Genomic DNA, 15,494 nt, shown 5'->3' with positions numbered 1-15,494 from the left:
ATGGAGATGGACATAATCTTGCTTGATTTTGTGACGGTCTGACATTTTACGCGGCGCCCTGTGTTTTTTTTCCCTCTCTGTTCGGTACATAACCGGAAAAGTACCTAATGGTACACCAAGACGAGTACGACACAAGAGATAAGAGACGAAAGGGGTAATGGTTGCATCTATGTAGGTAAGGGTAGGTCAGGTACTTTACTGTAGTGTGAATTGTGACGGGAGCACAGGCACAGCACACGAACAACCGTCCCAGCCAGACACGGAAACGGGAAGTTGACAATTCTGCCTGTGCTTGATCGGCCCACCCACCTATCTTTCAGGTCACTCTTTTATTCCCAAAACAAGCCTGTTCTGGTCCAGGTTCAGGTCAGGCATCAGCAGTTACCTTCCGCCATATGTACATGGGTGGTATGCAAGCTTGACAAAGTGCAGGACTCATTGCTTGGTAAGCCTGTAGTACGAATACAATAATAGTACACAGGACCTCATGGATATGTTCCGAGCCTGGGCAGCTGGGTTGGGATTATGTTTGCTTGGCTTGGCCCAGAGGAGGGGGCGCGGTTAGTAAAACAAATTAGGTTAGACCGGACCACAGGCAACATGTCATGTACCAAAGTACATAGCATATACACCAAAGATGCTCAATATTCGATCGAAATAAAGAAAGTTTCGAGTCACTAAAAGTTCCCCAGGTCCCTTACCGGGGCAGGCGACAAGCGGGGAAGGCGTCTAGACAAGACTTGGGTGCGCGGACTACAGCACAGTGGTAGCAAACAATGACCCCTGCAAGTTTGCCATCGACTGCCCGGGGAGCTGCAGACATCTTACTGGGATTGGGAGGTGCCAATTATTACAAAGTGCTTAAGGCAGGTAGGTAAGGATCTTGGAATACAAGTGCAACCAATCCGTTTCCGCGGCTTGTCCGAAGCCAATTACAGACAGGTGCAGAGTACTTGGAATGCCCGGAGAAGAACAACCTTGTCTATCTTGCAGTAGGTGGGTACTTCAAAATACCGTACTGTAGTTACCGTACGGTACGTATGTGCAAAAGAAACACCTTTATCGGTTAACTTGTTTGCCATCGGCGGGTCGACATTTGTGTCACTAGCTGGAACCGCATACGGGGTAATACCTAATTACCTTAGGTATTTACCTAACTCTCGATCTGCTGCGCAGTAGCTGCGACCAAGCGTGCCGTCTGCAGGCTTTGAACTTCGGCCGGGTTTTGACCTAGGCCGAGACCATCCGCGGTAGCACTGCATATTGGCGTCTTGTCCTGGGTGGGGGGCTTTTTTTTTTTTTTTTTTTTTTTTTTTTTTTTTTTTTTTTTTTTTTTTTTTTTTTTTCTCGCAACGCGTACGAACTTTGCCATCTACCTCAGCTGTTCGCAGCCCTCACTCTCCTAAATTCTCCCCTTCATGTCAATGCCAACTTGTCCAATACCTACGAAGCTTCCCGTCTCTTTCCTCCAGATCGGATGGTGTTTTCTCGCTGGACAACTGAATCACAGTCAGACCCGGGACAAACGATGGGTGTTTGACTTTGGGTACATTTTATCGAATGGTTGGCTTCCGACGTCTTCAGATGGGTTCACCAAGATTCGTCTATTCAGAATTCATCGCCTAAGCTCCACTTTCGCGTGGTAGCTGTGTCCCTTGGCTCAGCTTGTACTAGCACGCCATCCTAAATTGAGAAGATGAGGGGGAAGACGTCAAGGGACAAAATGACAAATATTTCTTTTTCCCCTTTTTCGACTCCGTACGGATATGTTTCTGGTGTGGCTGTTTCTCTTGATTGTTTTCGAATCGCTCAATCGGCTTCTAACAAGGAACCAACCCTCCATAGCTACGCAACATGCTACAACTCAAATCTGACTAACCTTACTTAATCGAGGTAGGCCTGAGCAAATCACCACAATTACAGATGCCATGGAAGATACCTAGTCCACTCGTAAAGTCATAGAGAAAGATCACAACAGCATGTTTCTCCAGAATACAGAATGAGGGCACACTGTGGCGGGTCTGTTTCCCCAATGACCCGCTCGCTACAAACAGCATTACTTGTGGGGCAATTAGCGCTCACCTCGATTGGCCCCTGGATTGGTCTGTGTTGCGCGGTTGGGGTGCACCTCCAGCTTCGCGGTCTGATTGACCGTCTGTTGGCTGTCGCGCAACTTCATCGCGATATCAGTTTATCATTAGGGTCCGCACGTTAATCCCTTCCAGCCAGAAAACATCTTATATCTGTCCGAACCACCCAGGCCCAAACTCGAAGCCCAAAATGGCGACCAAAAAGGATATGCGCAGGGCAGATTTGAGTGAGAAATACCACAATCAACGTCCACCCTGTACCGTTTACATCATGCTGACTTGACCACTTTCTTCTTGCACTAGTTGTGCCGTACCAGGCGCCGGCTCCCAAGGCCGACGGCGCCGATATCCAGTCCACAATTTCCTCGACCCTGCCAATGGCTGCTATTTTCATGAGGAACCGCTTCATCGGATGGTGAGGGATGCCCATTCTCCCACCCCGAAACTCAGACCGCAAGCGTACAAGATACCAGGGAACGCAGTTGGGCTAGCCGGTGCAGCTCGATTTTATTCTCTTGTTCCGATAGGGGCCTACACGTTTCGCTGCATGAAGAAGATGTTCTTTACGGGCTGTGGCTAACGACTCTTGTTTGTTACGGTAGGGCTGCGGTTGTGTTCAGTTTACAGAGCTGGCTGGGTGAGAGCGAAGAGTCGAAGAACAATTCGGCAACCCCTGGCTACTTTGGCGTTGGCATGTCGCGTAAGTTCAAGAACCACCATAAATATATTCTGGAGTTGCGGACGAAACACTAACCCGTACATTCGAAGTCATGTCCCTTGTTGTCTGCTACTTGCCGATGTTCCTTCCTCCCCAAGCCGGTGGCCTAAATCGCGGAGCTACGGGAACCAATGCTCCTCCCCCGGTCCCTCCGTCATAGAAAAGTCGAGGCTTGATTTGCTGGCTCTGTATAATTCAGGTAATCTTCTGCTAGTACAGAATGATATATAACTTATCGTGAACGGGAGGAATAGCTCGGCGAAGTAATAAATGGTAACTGTACATACAGCACTGCTTTAGGTTTCATGAGAAAAAGAAGAGAAAAAAAACACGAAGTGATTTCACCGTCTGTCCCGACGCTAATGCGCAATCCCCTCTGTCCTTTGTCCTTAAAAGTTGCAGAGCCAGCGTGTTGCGTTTATGAGACCACATTGCTGGCGTATGTCCATTTGAAATGGGGTCCTTGGTTTCACTCAATTTGCTATCATTGAAATGTCGATTCAAAGACATGTGCATGCCACCCGGTCGAACCTGAGGAAAAGACAAGAGAACTATATCTTAAGCATAACGGTGGAGATGCTTGTTTGGTCTGCCACTGCCGGTATGATGTGGATTTTTCTTACAGTCTCAACCATTGTCAGAGATATGGGATGGGAACAATTTGTTGGTTTTCGTGTGTTTAGGCAGGCTCGTCATCATCCCGCATCCGCAGTAACAGGTGTCCCCCTAGTACATGTCGTCGATACAGAGATCTGGGTTAATCACATGTCTGCAGTACTATAAACAGTGTTAAGAATGCCCAACGGCAAAGAGCAAACTGCACATGCATATCCCGAAATCCGATCTGCAACGACTTCCATCGTATCGAGAAAATCAATAATATTTGATTAGCTTTGCATGACGAATTTCGGTCGTATCGTTGACTAGCATTAATCGGCTGAAGCCGCTTTGCCGCCCAGGGCGATAAAACTCAAATGACATTGATGTAAATGGGGGGGATTTGATCACCAGAAGTAATGCGCCACAAGGGATAGTAGAGTCTGAATCGTGGTGGCAGTTTGCATTTTAATTGGATTGGGAGCCGCGCAAGCCTCATGGATCACCCCCACTCTGCCTACCACGCCACATTCTCGTTTCGAAAATCTGAAACTCGCTGGACGATACTGAGCCCAAAAGATGCCCACTCCCTGCGACGCAACTTGTCGCAGACCCACCAAAGTCGTACCACTTACTCCTTCCTTTGCTCAGAAGCGTTTTCTCTACTCCTTTTCGCCATATGTTGATTTCTTGGTTCGTGATCGCTTCATTTCGCACCGTCTTCCACTTTGCTTCCTAATTGAATTCACCATTCGCTTCCCTCTCTACAATCCACTCTCTTAACTACGAAATATATTCGCCGGTCGACATTTAGAATTACCGAAGGCGTCAGCTGGTCTGAAGATACCCACAGTCCGAAATATTCACAAAAAAAAAAACTGCATCGAAGAGATACCCACGAACACGTCCGAGTGTCGACGCATTGAGTAACACAGACTCGTCCGCGCTCCTGCACTCTCACTTCATATCGCCTTTTTGAGCCAAAAAAGACGTTACTCGTCTTTTCGCCTCCTCGCGTCTTTGCCAAGTCAAATCAGGCCGCATCGCCCATCGATCTCTTTCTCAAAACTTCGGAAGCGTCTCGTTCCAGGCCCACGGAGGAAAACAAAAATGAAGGCCGCTTTCGTTCTTGCTCTCTGTGCCTCGCTGGCCAGCGCCTGGGTCGTCATTACTCCCATCACCAAGGAGATGGTTGTCGACAGGTCACCAGACGACTGCTTCTTTGGTGTCGTCACACCGCAAGGTTGCGGGTATGTTTCCCAGGTTCATCTTGGCGACTCTTTTTTTGACGATGTATTCCTCTTTGATTAACATCAACTAACAAATATTACCTTAGTCCCCTGCGCGGCTCTTCCAAATGATCGTTGGGAGATTCGACTAAAAACCCTGGACCCGATTGAAATTCATCGACAGCGATCTTGAGAACGTGGTAATCGACTATACATGGAAGGGCGAGTGCAAAGGGGGGAACGCCTCACGAATCGTCTGCAGAAATCAATCGGGCTAGGATGATAAAGCACGATATGAAAGGGAAAAGCAGATGCGAATCTACCCCCATGACGGGACACGGGAGGGACCACTTGCTTGCTGGATCAGTCTTTTACAACTTCTTTTCAAATGCATTTGAGAGCGATTTTACTTTGGTATACCATTTTGGGCGGCTCCCCGTAGTCGGGGCGATAGAAGACGAAGTTGGGGATGTGGTTGGGAATATACAGCTTCTTATTTTTTTTTTTTTTTTTTTTGCCCGAGTTCGATTCTGTTTCACTCTTCTTAAATATATTGTTTACTCTCGCATGACCCCTACATTCTTGCTGCTAGTGGTTAGTGTGTTTCTTTTTAATTGTTCCTATCTGTTGGATGTACTGTAATACAAAGGTAGCACTGCGCTGGTCAGTGTGCTAAAGCTAATCTGTTCCCTCATTCATCTGGCTAACAACTTGATATTGAAGTAATCAGAAGGATGCAAGATTGTACCGGGCAGACACCGAGTGGTGCTGCCGAGATTTGATAGTGATGGAACAATGATAAACTTATTAGGCCCGGAGGCAAACTCGATCACCAGTTCCTTATAATCTTCCTTCGGCCCTTCTAGGGGCAAGCATGCTCGACTATTCAGTGGTCTGACAGTCGAGTCGCCCGGCTGTTACCGAATCTCCCCCCAGTTTGTGTATTAAACAATCCAACTGGTGTACAGCCACAACTCCTACTCCTAGATTCATCTAGACTAGTCGATGGCCAGGGCGTTTGGTCGGCGTCGTGGGTGCTACAGGGAGTAAGGACACCGGGTTCTCCCGCTCAAATTATCAAGGAGTGTAAAAGCAAATCAAAAGAAAGGATGCTCTATTTTTTTTTTTTTTTTTTTTTTTTTTTTTGGCGGATATTAATTCATCAGTCAAGAATTATATAGCAAAAGAGCCATTCGACGTTGACGTATTTGGTACCTGAATTCTCCGAGGAAATATTATAGTTTTGACGTGTCTTGAAAGTGAGACGACGTAACCAAAAAATGTGGCACCACTTATCACTAAAAAAAAAAAAAAAAAAAAAAAAAAAGGAGTTTGATTCCTGTCTGCCTTTCTGTCTATCCCTGATCGTCGCGTTGGATGATAATCGACTGACGGATGAGAGGAGAGACTTTTGACGAACTAGTGTCCCAGCCTAACCCAAGTCCACCCCATATCATAACGCTAGTTGGCGCAAACCGCCTTCCCCTCAGCCTCAAAAACTGGTCGGCCGGTCAGGAACAGTGCTTTGAAATGAGAACGTGTTCTAGACAATCGGGGCAAACATCCGGGCGGCAATGAGGGGGGAGGCCAGTCGTGTTGAGAGAAGTACGTAGTACTGCCACTGCCACTGCAGGGGAATTGGATGGATGAGTGGGGAGAGGTTGCGATTTTGGGTCACAAGCTTCACAACTTCGGGAAGTGGGAAAGGGGGATCTACGAACAGAATACTCACACGAATTGAAGAGAAATAGCGAGAGAATTAATGGAATTTTTTTATCAATGATGACATACTTTATTATCGAGGGGTAACAGGGTGCTATAGAAGGATTATGCCATACTAGGTTAAACAGTCCACGCAAGTCGTCGATATCAAATATGTAAGTGTACAGTATGTCATAAATTAGCCGCATAGAGCACAACCTAACGGGGAAGCTAGGTAATTAAACGCCCGAGTCTACAAATACTTACCTCATCGCCTACCCCAGATCTGATTTTTTGTGGTTTATTGTTTGTTGTTTGTTTCTTTTTCTTTTTCTAGTCGTCTCTCTTACGTCAAAATAAAACAAGACACAACAAAAAAAGGAATAACAGTTAATGTTTACTTACAACACATATCCCCGGTGGACAACATGAAGAACGCAGCTCTCCTGGTTGCAACCGCCGCGGCGAGCGTTACTGCAGTCCGCGTAGCTGAAATTCCGCATAAGCAAGTCTCCACTGAGTCGCAACCACCGACCACCGATCCCGGCTTCCTATCCTTTCCTATATACCACAGACCAGTATCGAAACCCATCTTGAAGCGAAACACCGACGTTACCATTTATAACATCTCATCAGTCAGCTATCTTGTACAGTGTATGTTGCCGGTTCCTTGTCACTATTTTTTTTCTTTCTTTTTGTATATGTCAAAATATCTTCCAAAAATCACTTGGGGGCAAAATCAAAACTAATCACCCAAAATCCAGTGAGTATAGGAACACCTGGCCAGCAGGTCAAGGTTGCCTTAGACACGGGCTCTGATGAGCTTTGGGTGAATCCCGTCTGCTCTTCGGTCAAAAGTCAAGATCAAAAGCAAGAGTGTTTGGATGATGGCCAGTATAATCCGGGGCAGTCGAGCACTGCACAAGCCTCAACAACATCCAACAATATTCCATATGGAAAAGGAGATGTGAACGTTACATACTACAAGGACTCGATATCAATGCCCAACAGCAGTGAGTTTTGTTTCCATTGTCAAGCCTTTTCTTGTCCCTTTTCGGCTCCTGGCAGCACAACTGACTAATCTCGACCCAAAAATTAACAGGCATCTCCCTTACCAATGTCATTTTTGGCGTTGCTACGTCCAGCCAGGACCTCAACGAGGGCATCATGGGCCTAGGGTACGGCAACGGCGTGAACCTCCAGTACAATAACATGGTGGACAACCTCTTCGTCCAGAACGTGACCAAGAGCCGGGCGTTTTCCGTGGCCCTGGGATCGGCAGATGCCAGCAACAGCGGCGTCATTTCTTTTGGGGGCGTCGACACCAAAAAGTTCTCGGGCAAGCTCGCACAGATGCCGATCCTGGGCCCGCAGGGCAAGGAGCAGATTCGGAGGTACTGGGTGTCGATGGACAGCATCGGACTGACCAAAAGCGGCAGCAACAAGACGTACAGCGGGGGCAACATGGCCATCGTCATCGACTCGGGGTCCACGCTCAGCTACCTCCCGTCTAGCGTGGTCACGGCCATGGCCATAGACACCAACGCGCTGTGGAACTCGGATGGAGGGGTCTACTTTGTCAAGTGCGACAAGATACCGACCGAGGCCTCGTTTGACTTTAGCTTCAACAACGGTACCTTCAAGATCAGCGTGCCCTGGCGCAACTTCTTTTGGAACACGGGCGGCAACACCTGTGTCCTCGGCGCCGTGCCCACAAAGTCCAGCGGCGTCACGGCCCTGCTGGGCGACAGCTTCATGCGCTCCGTCTATACCGTTTTTGACCAGACCAGCAACATGATCTTCATGGCGCCCTATGCCAACTGCGGCAGCAACGAGCAGATGATCCCGGCCAGCCCCAAGGGTGCCGCCGGTAACTTTTCCGGCGAGTGCTCCCCGGGCGAGGGGCTTCCTAGTGCAAGTTCATCGCAGAAGAGTAGTGCTGGAAAGACGACTGGTGAGCCGAGCAAGTTTGAGTTTTGGACGTGTGCGGCGGTACTGGTCGTCGGCCACGTGGTGTTTGGAATGTTGTTATGATTTATGAATTTTCTTTGTCGAGGGTGTCTGAGACCAGAGCAGCAACGTCGTATGACGTCGGCGTGGCTTTTTATAAAAAGAAAGAGAGAGAAGACAAAAAAAAAGATGAAAAAGACATAGAACTGTATAATAGTCTATGAGAAACGCACCAGGAGTGCCCTCTAGTTAAATTGGAAAGTTATCTATCTGTTACAGGCCAGCTCCATGTTCAAGTCTTTACAAAACACCATCAGCCCACTTGGTCATGACATCCAAAGCCCAGGCAGGGGGCTTCTCGCCGGCAGCCTCGACCCTCTTTGCAGAATCTCTCTTCTTGAACTCGGCATAGAACTCCACCAACATGGGGAACGAATCCTTCACCTGACGTCCGTAGACATCAGTCACGACCTCCCCGGAGCCGACGGTGATGTCGAGGCCGTAGCAGTCGTCGACAAACTCGAGGAACTGAAAGAGCACAACGTCGGCCAGGTTGACCGCCGCACCGCCGGTGGCCATGAGAGCGGAGCACTGGTGTGCAGCCTGCCGCTCGCGGTCCTCGCTCAGCATGGTCTCGACGGCCGCCAGCGCCCGCTTGACCCAGCGCAGCATCTCCCTCGCGGCGCCGGGGAGCTCCATGGTTCCCGCGGCGGTGCCAAACGTGCGCACGGGGTTCCAGGTCGCCGACAGCTCCTCGGCCAGCGTCGTCATCTCCACGACGCGGGCGCGGGCGACCGGATCCTCTGGGCCTCGCATACCCCCGGGGTTTTTGTCGCTGTGTTCCAGCTTGCCCGCGGCGCACATGTCCTCGAGGTAGTTCAGGATCGCCATGGATTGGCCGATCTTGACGGGAGGTGATCCGTCGCGGGTCGGGAGGACGAGTATGGGCAAGCTGCCTGGTGGCTTGAGAGGGTAATTCTTGTGCTTGTCCAAGAGTGCGGTCTGGGAGGAGAAGTCGATGGGGACTATTTCCACGGCGTTGTGAATGCCCTTCTCGCGGAGGTATATGATGACGCGGCGCGGGAAGGGCATCCAGGGGTAGACATAGAGGAGGTGGGGGAAAGAGAGCGTCTTGGATACAGCCATTTTTATGTTGTAACCTTGTAGATATTGGTTTGGAACTGCAAATGGTGTTGATAAATGCTGTAAAAGTCTCGATGCTCAGGTTGTGATGCCAGAGAAGTACCGGAAATAGAGCAGAGGGAGAGTGAAGGACACCATGTTATATAGTTGACCGGTGGGCGTAGATGGACGGGAACAAACTCGCGAAAAAAAAAGCACGATATGGCCCCGGAGCTTTTTTTTACAGTATACCGGACACTTGATAGTATTCATCAATCTCCTGACCGTTGAGGTCGTGATAATAGTCCGGGCCGCTTCCTTTACTTTCGGAGACTGGTTGCGGCCTTCGGAGACTTTGCCGTCGACACTTCGGAGACTTCCCGGAAGCGTGTTAGTTATATTCTAGTCAAACGTCTAGGGAAATTCAAATTAGCCGTAGATGTCACTAGCGATTACATTAGTGTTTTTCCGAAAAGAAAGAGGTCCTTCGAGGGTATATATGTTGAACTGGGTGATGTAACGGGGCTTTTTGTACGGAGCGTTAGACACAAAAATTGTTTAATCCCAAGGCACGTAGCCAACTCACGATTAGGGACCAGCTAATATGAGCAAGGCCCACATTTAGACACAATGAAGACTTTCCCCCCATATAACCCAGTTTGCAGGTTAAGACGGTCCTGGAACCGTTTAATATTAATTGATGACAAGCAATCGAGGGAGGTTGACATGGGAAAGACGTGAGTGAGGCCCACCTGCTTGGAAGTGCATTGAACCAGAAAGGACCTATGGCCCACCGCAATTCCGGTGGCTGGCCCCCATAAACCACTGAATTTCTCTTCAAAGCTTTGCAGTTAAGAGATTTACAAAAAGAAAGCGAACAATCAATCTTACAAGTTTTCGTAAGAATCGATTTGACTTTTGCATAGTGTAACAATGCCCCTTGCACTACTTACTAGATGTAATGGATGGAGTGCAATTTAGGGCAAAAATCAAAAGCAAAGGTCCTACCCGGAATCGAACCGGGATCATGAGGAGAAGAACTGATGGACTGGTGAGGAACTCAGAACCTCATGTGCTAACCATTACACCATAGAACCTTATTTATCGGGGACGATCATATACATCATAAGGCGAGAACTTTTCCAATTCCACCAATTCGTTCCTCCAATTTCTCTCCTCGAGCTCGTAATTTTAGAATTGTAACCAAGTCAACCAGAACGATGTTATTGCATACCTTAGGTTTTGCCTAGCAAAAGCGATATAGTTAAAACGACTAAAGGCATTCATACTTTCTCTTGTTAACAATACGTGATTGTCAGGTTCTTGGGTGACTGATGCTTGTCAGAATTTTTTAATTTTCTTCTAGAACTAGTAATGTGCGAGGCGAATGAATGTCTTTGTGTTCACACCATCGATACGGCATTTTCCATACATTTCTCCTCTTAATATCAAATCTCTCGTTGGACGTCCCAAACTTACTTATTACAGAATGTCTCCTCCATCAAAGTCGGGTCTCGCGCTCTTTAATCGGCTGGTGACGATCGCCAGACTCTGCAACCCATGTTTCTTGTTGGACGATGTCGCATGGTTCGCATGTGGTGGCCGGCCACTCTCGTGTGACCTGTCCATGTAACATACGCTTTGAAGTTGTACGTAAAATAGATGCCGTCCATCTGACAGTCATCCAAGGCGGGAAACCTACATGGCAGGTCAAGATCAATAACTGAGGGCCTGAAGGCTAGATGCATGGTTTTCCTTCACCCTTCCTGTCAGCCTTTTCACTTCATTGCTACTCGGTGGTCTTCAGATATATTGACTTCCAGCTTCTTTTACCTCTGTTATTGTGAGAACGACTTTTTTTTAAAATTGGAATAGATGGCCAAAGTCACCATCCGGCATTTGTTTCACAGCCCATGACTGGCATGCATTTCCAAGGCTAAGCAAGTGTTGGTTACGCAGTCCTTCCGCCATAAGAACGAAGAAAAGCAGATATCACTCCTCAAAGCTGCAAGGTGCATATCCTCAAACCTATCGATTTGCTCTTTGATCTGATGCGGCCGCATACGCTCTATGTCAAAGGGACTTGTCTTGCTCACGTCACGCAAATTTCGATCCCTAAACCAAGAGTCGCCGTCGTTCGGTAGTACGCTGCACTTGCCCGGCACGGTTGTGGCGGGGTGAGAATCAACAGCCAGACACATTCTGAATGTGATTAGACGAAAAAAAAGCAGGGAAACATGTGGAAGATGGATGGCGATGCCAGTGTAGCGATCTCGGGGGCGTACAAACAACTCACCAACTTACTTTGGCCATGAGGTGCACCTTGATGATGGGATGAACTGGTAAAGCGTGCGCTACCGGTTGTGCTGCATGTATCGGCTTCTTCACTCTCGCTTCAAACCCGACAAAGACTCACTGTATGTATTTTACTCACAGTTGCAATTGTTATTCGGGCCTCGAGACACCCGGCATTTTCTGGTACAAGCTCACTTTACCGGCCACTTCGAACGGTCGCTCAAAGGAAGTATAACATCACCACCACTGCCACAGATTTGCAGCAGTTATTACACATACTGCCTACCCACGCACTGAGGGCAGGTAGGCCGGCGGTATTCTGTAGTTAGAAGGCCAAAATCACAAAGCAGCCTGGCTCGCCGCCATGGCTACTAACCAATGCCATCCGCGCCGGACCATACCACAGTTGACAGCTGGGGGCTTTGTGCTTTTCTGGTTGGCACATGCTTGCATGGCCGACCGCCTTCACGATGGCGGCGGCACGCTGTTAACCTCGCCAGCCATCGGCGTACGCCGCGCAATTCAGTCAGTCATCACAGTCGGGAAGAATGGGCGCGAGTTCGTCCCCAACATTACCACTGGATGGCGGGGAGACGTGATCGAGTTCCACTTCTACCCTGGCAACTACAGCGTCGTCAGGTCGGCCTACATGTTTCCCTGCGTCCCCTTTGAAAACACGGGCACAGGAAGGCAGGGTTTCTGGTCGGGGTTTATTGATAATAAAAGCCCGGTAAGTACTGATACTGAGCATGGCATGGAGGACCTGCAGCTTCACAGCGTGCTTTTAATTGTATACCAGGCATGTGTGTAGCTGATCTGCTCCCCTGACTCTCAATACGAACTAGTCTCCAGCAAAATGGCGCCTCACCCTCCCAGACTCGAATGCTATATTCTTCTATTCCTCCGCTGGAGACGACTGCAATAGATATGCCATGGTGGGAGGAATCAATGTAGGTCAGCCAAACAATCTCGATTGAAATCATGGTAAATCACACGGTATGCTGATTCCAGCACTCAACGCACCGACGACATAGGTCATGGAGGACCAGCTACAAATGCAACGCGACATGGCATTGGACTCACCATCCGTCGTCCAGCCCATTGCTGCATCTCACCCCACGATCGACAACGTGCCGTCAACTTCAGCATCGAGTGACCCACAAGCTGCGCAGCCTGAGATGCCAATAGCCGTCATCGTGGGGGCTGTACTTGGAGGCGTGGCGTTTTTGGCAATCATCGGCGCCATACTCTACCTGTGTGGGAGTAGAAGTAGGAAACAAACAGAGAGCCAGCCCGCACAGGGAGGCTCGAGATCGCCGATGATGCATGCCACACGGGATGGCAGTGGAACAGGCCATGGAAGCGGCGGCTCCTCGTCAGCAGGCAAGGCATCGGTTGCAGGGAGCGGTCATCGTCAACACCAACATAATAATCGGATTGCCCGTACCTCGTCTTCGATTTACCTACCAACCAGAGTCGGTGATGGTACGGTTGATGGAGCCAGAGGCGAAGACGTTCAAGACTATGAGAAGCAGAACAACGGCCCCGAAAGATGGCAGCTGGAAGACGGCCAGATAATTATATTCAGCAACTCGCACCGCCATCACCTCAACAGCCACAGCCTGCCCTTGAGAAACCCGCCATTACAGCAGCCTCGCAATGCGGCTGCGGTCTCAGCCCCGCCCATCATAGACGGCGACACCATCTACGTGCCGGTCCACCGCAGCACCATAATGTCAGCCAAGTACGGCGGCCCGTCGCCGAGCCACTACACCCCGCCAAGGTCACCACCCCCAAACTCGCCAGTTAGTATGGCGGCGCAGATGCTCCACCGGCGGTGGCTGGCGCAAGAGCAAATCGACGCAAGCGATGCCGAGAGCGGCGTGTTTGGCATCGGCGTCAGGAGGTTCCCGAGCACTACTGCATCGGAGGATCCGAACTCGTCAGCCGATCCGACAGTGCCGGGCTCGATCATAGCAGGCGGCGCAACCTCGCATCAAGGTATAGAGACGGCAGCCTCTGCTCCACAGTCCCCGCTGCCGCCACTTCCCGGCGTAGCAGAGGCAAGGGTTGGAGAGGAAGGCCTGGGCGTGGAGCACCACGTAGCTGCCGCAGAGATCCCAGTGAGCGGCCCGCCTGATCACCATGGGAAACTTGGCGGTGTCTCTCAACAACCACCAAGTACCGGAGCCATGGCCATCAGTGTCGATGGTGACGTGTCCAGCCTCCGGTGCAGAGGCGACGGCGAGCTCAAAAAACCCCCCTAAGTAAAAGTTGATCCTCTGCGTTAACCGATCACTTGGGGGTTCACTCGCTTGCCAGGTTACGCGAACCTAGCATGTTGTGGTCGACAGTCGCTTGTGACTGCCGCAGTCCGTCCGCACATTTCTATCCACCTACGCAAGATCAATCCCCATCGACCCTTTTTTGTTCCGTTTCACGACTCCTCAAGAGAAACAATTCAAAAGTTCATCAGACGAAATATTCATCTTGGGTTTCCTAAATGTTCCTGCGTCGTTGAGTTCGGTGTCAAAATTTCGTAACATCCGTATAGGGTATTGTTGTGGACTTCTGGGTCGGAGCTGTCGGCTTTCCTTGTTGACCCATATCCGTAAAGGGCAAAATGGTTGACATGAGAGAAACACGTTTTGGGATATATTTAGTTACTACCCAGTGAGGGGACCCCTTCGATGTCATACTCCCCGACGGGTTGTTGACCCGTACATGGTACCTGAATTCAAAAAATGCATAGACATTTGAGATCATGGTGGTATAAGTAATTATGGTAATGGAACGACTCTATCCGACCTTTTCTAGCGTGGCAATTGGCTATCAAACCCCAATAACCAATTGAAGGGTAATCAATAGGCAAAAGGTTAGTATGGAGAAACGCATCGGACTGTCTCAGACTTGTAGGATGCCAGAGACCGCGATGGAAGAGAATGCAACAAGCCGCAACCACTTCAGTGGCTGCGGGCTCAAGATCCTCGAAACGAACACCTTGGCGCTCATCAGACATCCATAGGTAGCTTTGCCTCCACAGTCACGTAAGCGCTGGGTGAATTGAGTTGCACGGTAATCATTAATGAAACACTGTCAACAACAATGAAATGTTGACTTGATCGAAAAAAAAAAAGTTTTCCGTACCAATAATATTTGTGCCCTAAATCGCTCACTTTTCCGCAGCCCATAGCATACGCCACTATGAAGAAAACAGGGTTATGGGATCCCTTGAGAATAAGACGGCGGTGGTAGATTTAGACTACAAGATGTAGCCTGCCACGTGGTAAGTTGTGTGTACGGTTTACCATAGTACATACTCTGTAGACACTTCTGACTAAGTGAAATCGGATGGGAGTGCCGAAGGGGTTAAGCTCAGCATCACCGTCAGTGACCAGGACAGTCATACAGGGTATGCCTTGACTTCGGGACAACGTGTAAGTGCATGCATGTACCTAGTAGATATTACCATCGGGACTTATCCCTTGTCGCTTTGGTCCAGCGAGCAAAGTTTGACCATTACAACACAAAGTTTGTGCAAGTAAAAATCACAAGCGAAATAAGGGTTTAGACAGGTTGGAGACGAACCGAGCCGGAGGAAGGATAGAGGGGAAAAAAAAAAAAAAAAAAAAAAAAAAAAAAAAAAAAAAAAAAAAAAAAACAAGCCGGGGTGGGAATTTCAATTCACAACACTCAAGCCACACTTTGGATGTGAGATCTCACAGATTTGGGGGGAAATCAATCAAAGCCCATAAACAGAACGGATAAACGGCTAGCAAAAACGCAAGTTGG

At 49.1% G+C, this 15,494-nt stretch overlaps 5 protein-coding genes across 5 annotated transcripts; 4 read left to right on the top strand and 1 right to left on the bottom strand.

The window, feature by feature from the left end:
• The first annotated feature begins 1,805 nt into the window (after positions 1-1,805).
• PgNI_10527 (uncharacterized protein) lies at positions 1,806-3,195 on the top strand. The gene is made up of 4 exons (XM_031130498.1): positions 1,806-2,317; positions 2,394-2,505; positions 2,693-2,790; positions 2,859-3,195. Exons 1-4 carry the CDS (start codon positions 2,281-2,283, stop codon positions 2,966-2,968), a joined length of 357 nt encoding a protein of 118 aa, XP_030980019.1. The 5' UTR covers positions 1,806-2,280; the 3' UTR covers positions 2,969-3,195.
• An 820-nt stretch (positions 3,196-4,015) lies between these two features.
• On the top strand, positions 4,016-5,185 carry PgNI_10526 (uncharacterized protein). Its single transcript, XM_031130497.1, has 2 exons — positions 4,016-4,655; positions 4,742-5,185. Exons 1-2 carry the CDS (start codon positions 4,516-4,518, stop codon positions 4,764-4,766), a joined length of 165 nt encoding a protein of 54 aa, XP_030980020.1. The 5' UTR covers positions 4,016-4,515; the 3' UTR covers positions 4,767-5,185.
• Positions 5,186-6,689: 1,504 nt separating this feature from the next.
• PgNI_10525 (uncharacterized protein) lies at positions 6,690-8,518 on the top strand. The gene is made up of 3 exons (XM_031130496.1): positions 6,690-6,989; positions 7,100-7,348; positions 7,438-8,518. Exons 1-3 carry the CDS (start codon positions 6,764-6,766, stop codon positions 8,367-8,369), a joined length of 1,407 nt encoding a protein of 468 aa, XP_030980017.1. The 5' UTR covers positions 6,690-6,763; the 3' UTR covers positions 8,370-8,518.
• A 67-nt stretch (positions 8,519-8,585) lies between these two features.
• PgNI_10524 (uncharacterized protein) lies at positions 8,586-9,431 on the bottom strand (the record flags this gene model as incomplete). Its single annotated transcript, XM_031130495.1, has 1 exon — positions 8,586-9,431. One exon carries the CDS (start codon positions 9,429-9,431, stop codon positions 8,586-8,588), a length of 846 nt encoding a protein of 281 aa, XP_030980018.1.
• A 2,635-nt stretch (positions 9,432-12,066) lies between these two features.
• PgNI_10523 (uncharacterized protein) lies at positions 12,067-13,969 on the top strand (the record flags this gene model as incomplete). The annotated part of the gene is made up of 3 exons (XM_031130494.1): positions 12,067-12,432; positions 12,548-12,652; positions 12,737-13,969. 3 exons carry the CDS (start codon positions 12,067-12,069, stop codon positions 13,967-13,969), a joined length of 1,704 nt encoding a protein of 567 aa, XP_030980015.1.
• Positions 13,970-15,494: the final 1,525 nt, after the last annotated feature.

Source organism: Pyricularia grisea, chromosome VII (genome assembly GCF_004355905.1).
Source record: "Pyricularia grisea strain NI907 chromosome VII, whole genome shotgun sequence".
Taxonomy (NCBI): Eukaryota; Fungi; Ascomycota; class Sordariomycetes; order Magnaporthales; family Pyriculariaceae; genus Pyricularia; species Pyricularia grisea.
Note: the sequence above shows the minus strand (reverse complement) of the source record. Positions and strands in the feature narration are given on the sequence as shown.

Coding starts and splice junctions, on each gene's coding strand:
- PgNI_10527 (XM_031130498.1), top strand. CDS start 2,281: ATGGCGACCAAAAAGGATATGCGCAGGGCAGATTTGA. Junction 2,318..2,393: donor TATGCGCAGGGCAGATTTGA/GTGAGAAATACC, acceptor TTCTTGCACTAG/TTGTGCCGTACCAGGCGCCG. Junction 2,791..2,858: donor CTTTGGCGTTGGCATGTCGC/GTAAGTTCAAGA, acceptor GTACATTCGAAG/TCATGTCCCTTGTTGTCTGC.
- PgNI_10526 (XM_031130497.1), top strand. CDS start 4,516: ATGAAGGCCGCTTTCGTTCTTGCTCTCTGTGCCTCGCTGGCCAGCGCC. Junction 4,656..4,741: donor GTCACACCGCAAGGTTGCGG/GTATGTTTCCCA, acceptor ATATTACCTTAG/TCCCCTGCGCGGCTCTTCCA.
- PgNI_10525 (XM_031130496.1), top strand. CDS start 6,764: ATGAAGAACGCAGCTCTCCTGGTTGCAACCGCCGCGGCGAGCGTTACT. Junction 6,990..7,099: donor AGTCAGCTATCTTGTACAGT/GTATGTTGCCGG, acceptor CCCAAAATCCAG/TGAGTATAGGAACACCTGGC. Junction 7,349..7,437: donor GATATCAATGCCCAACAGCA/GTGAGTTTTGTT, acceptor AAAAATTAACAG/GCATCTCCCTTACCAATGTC.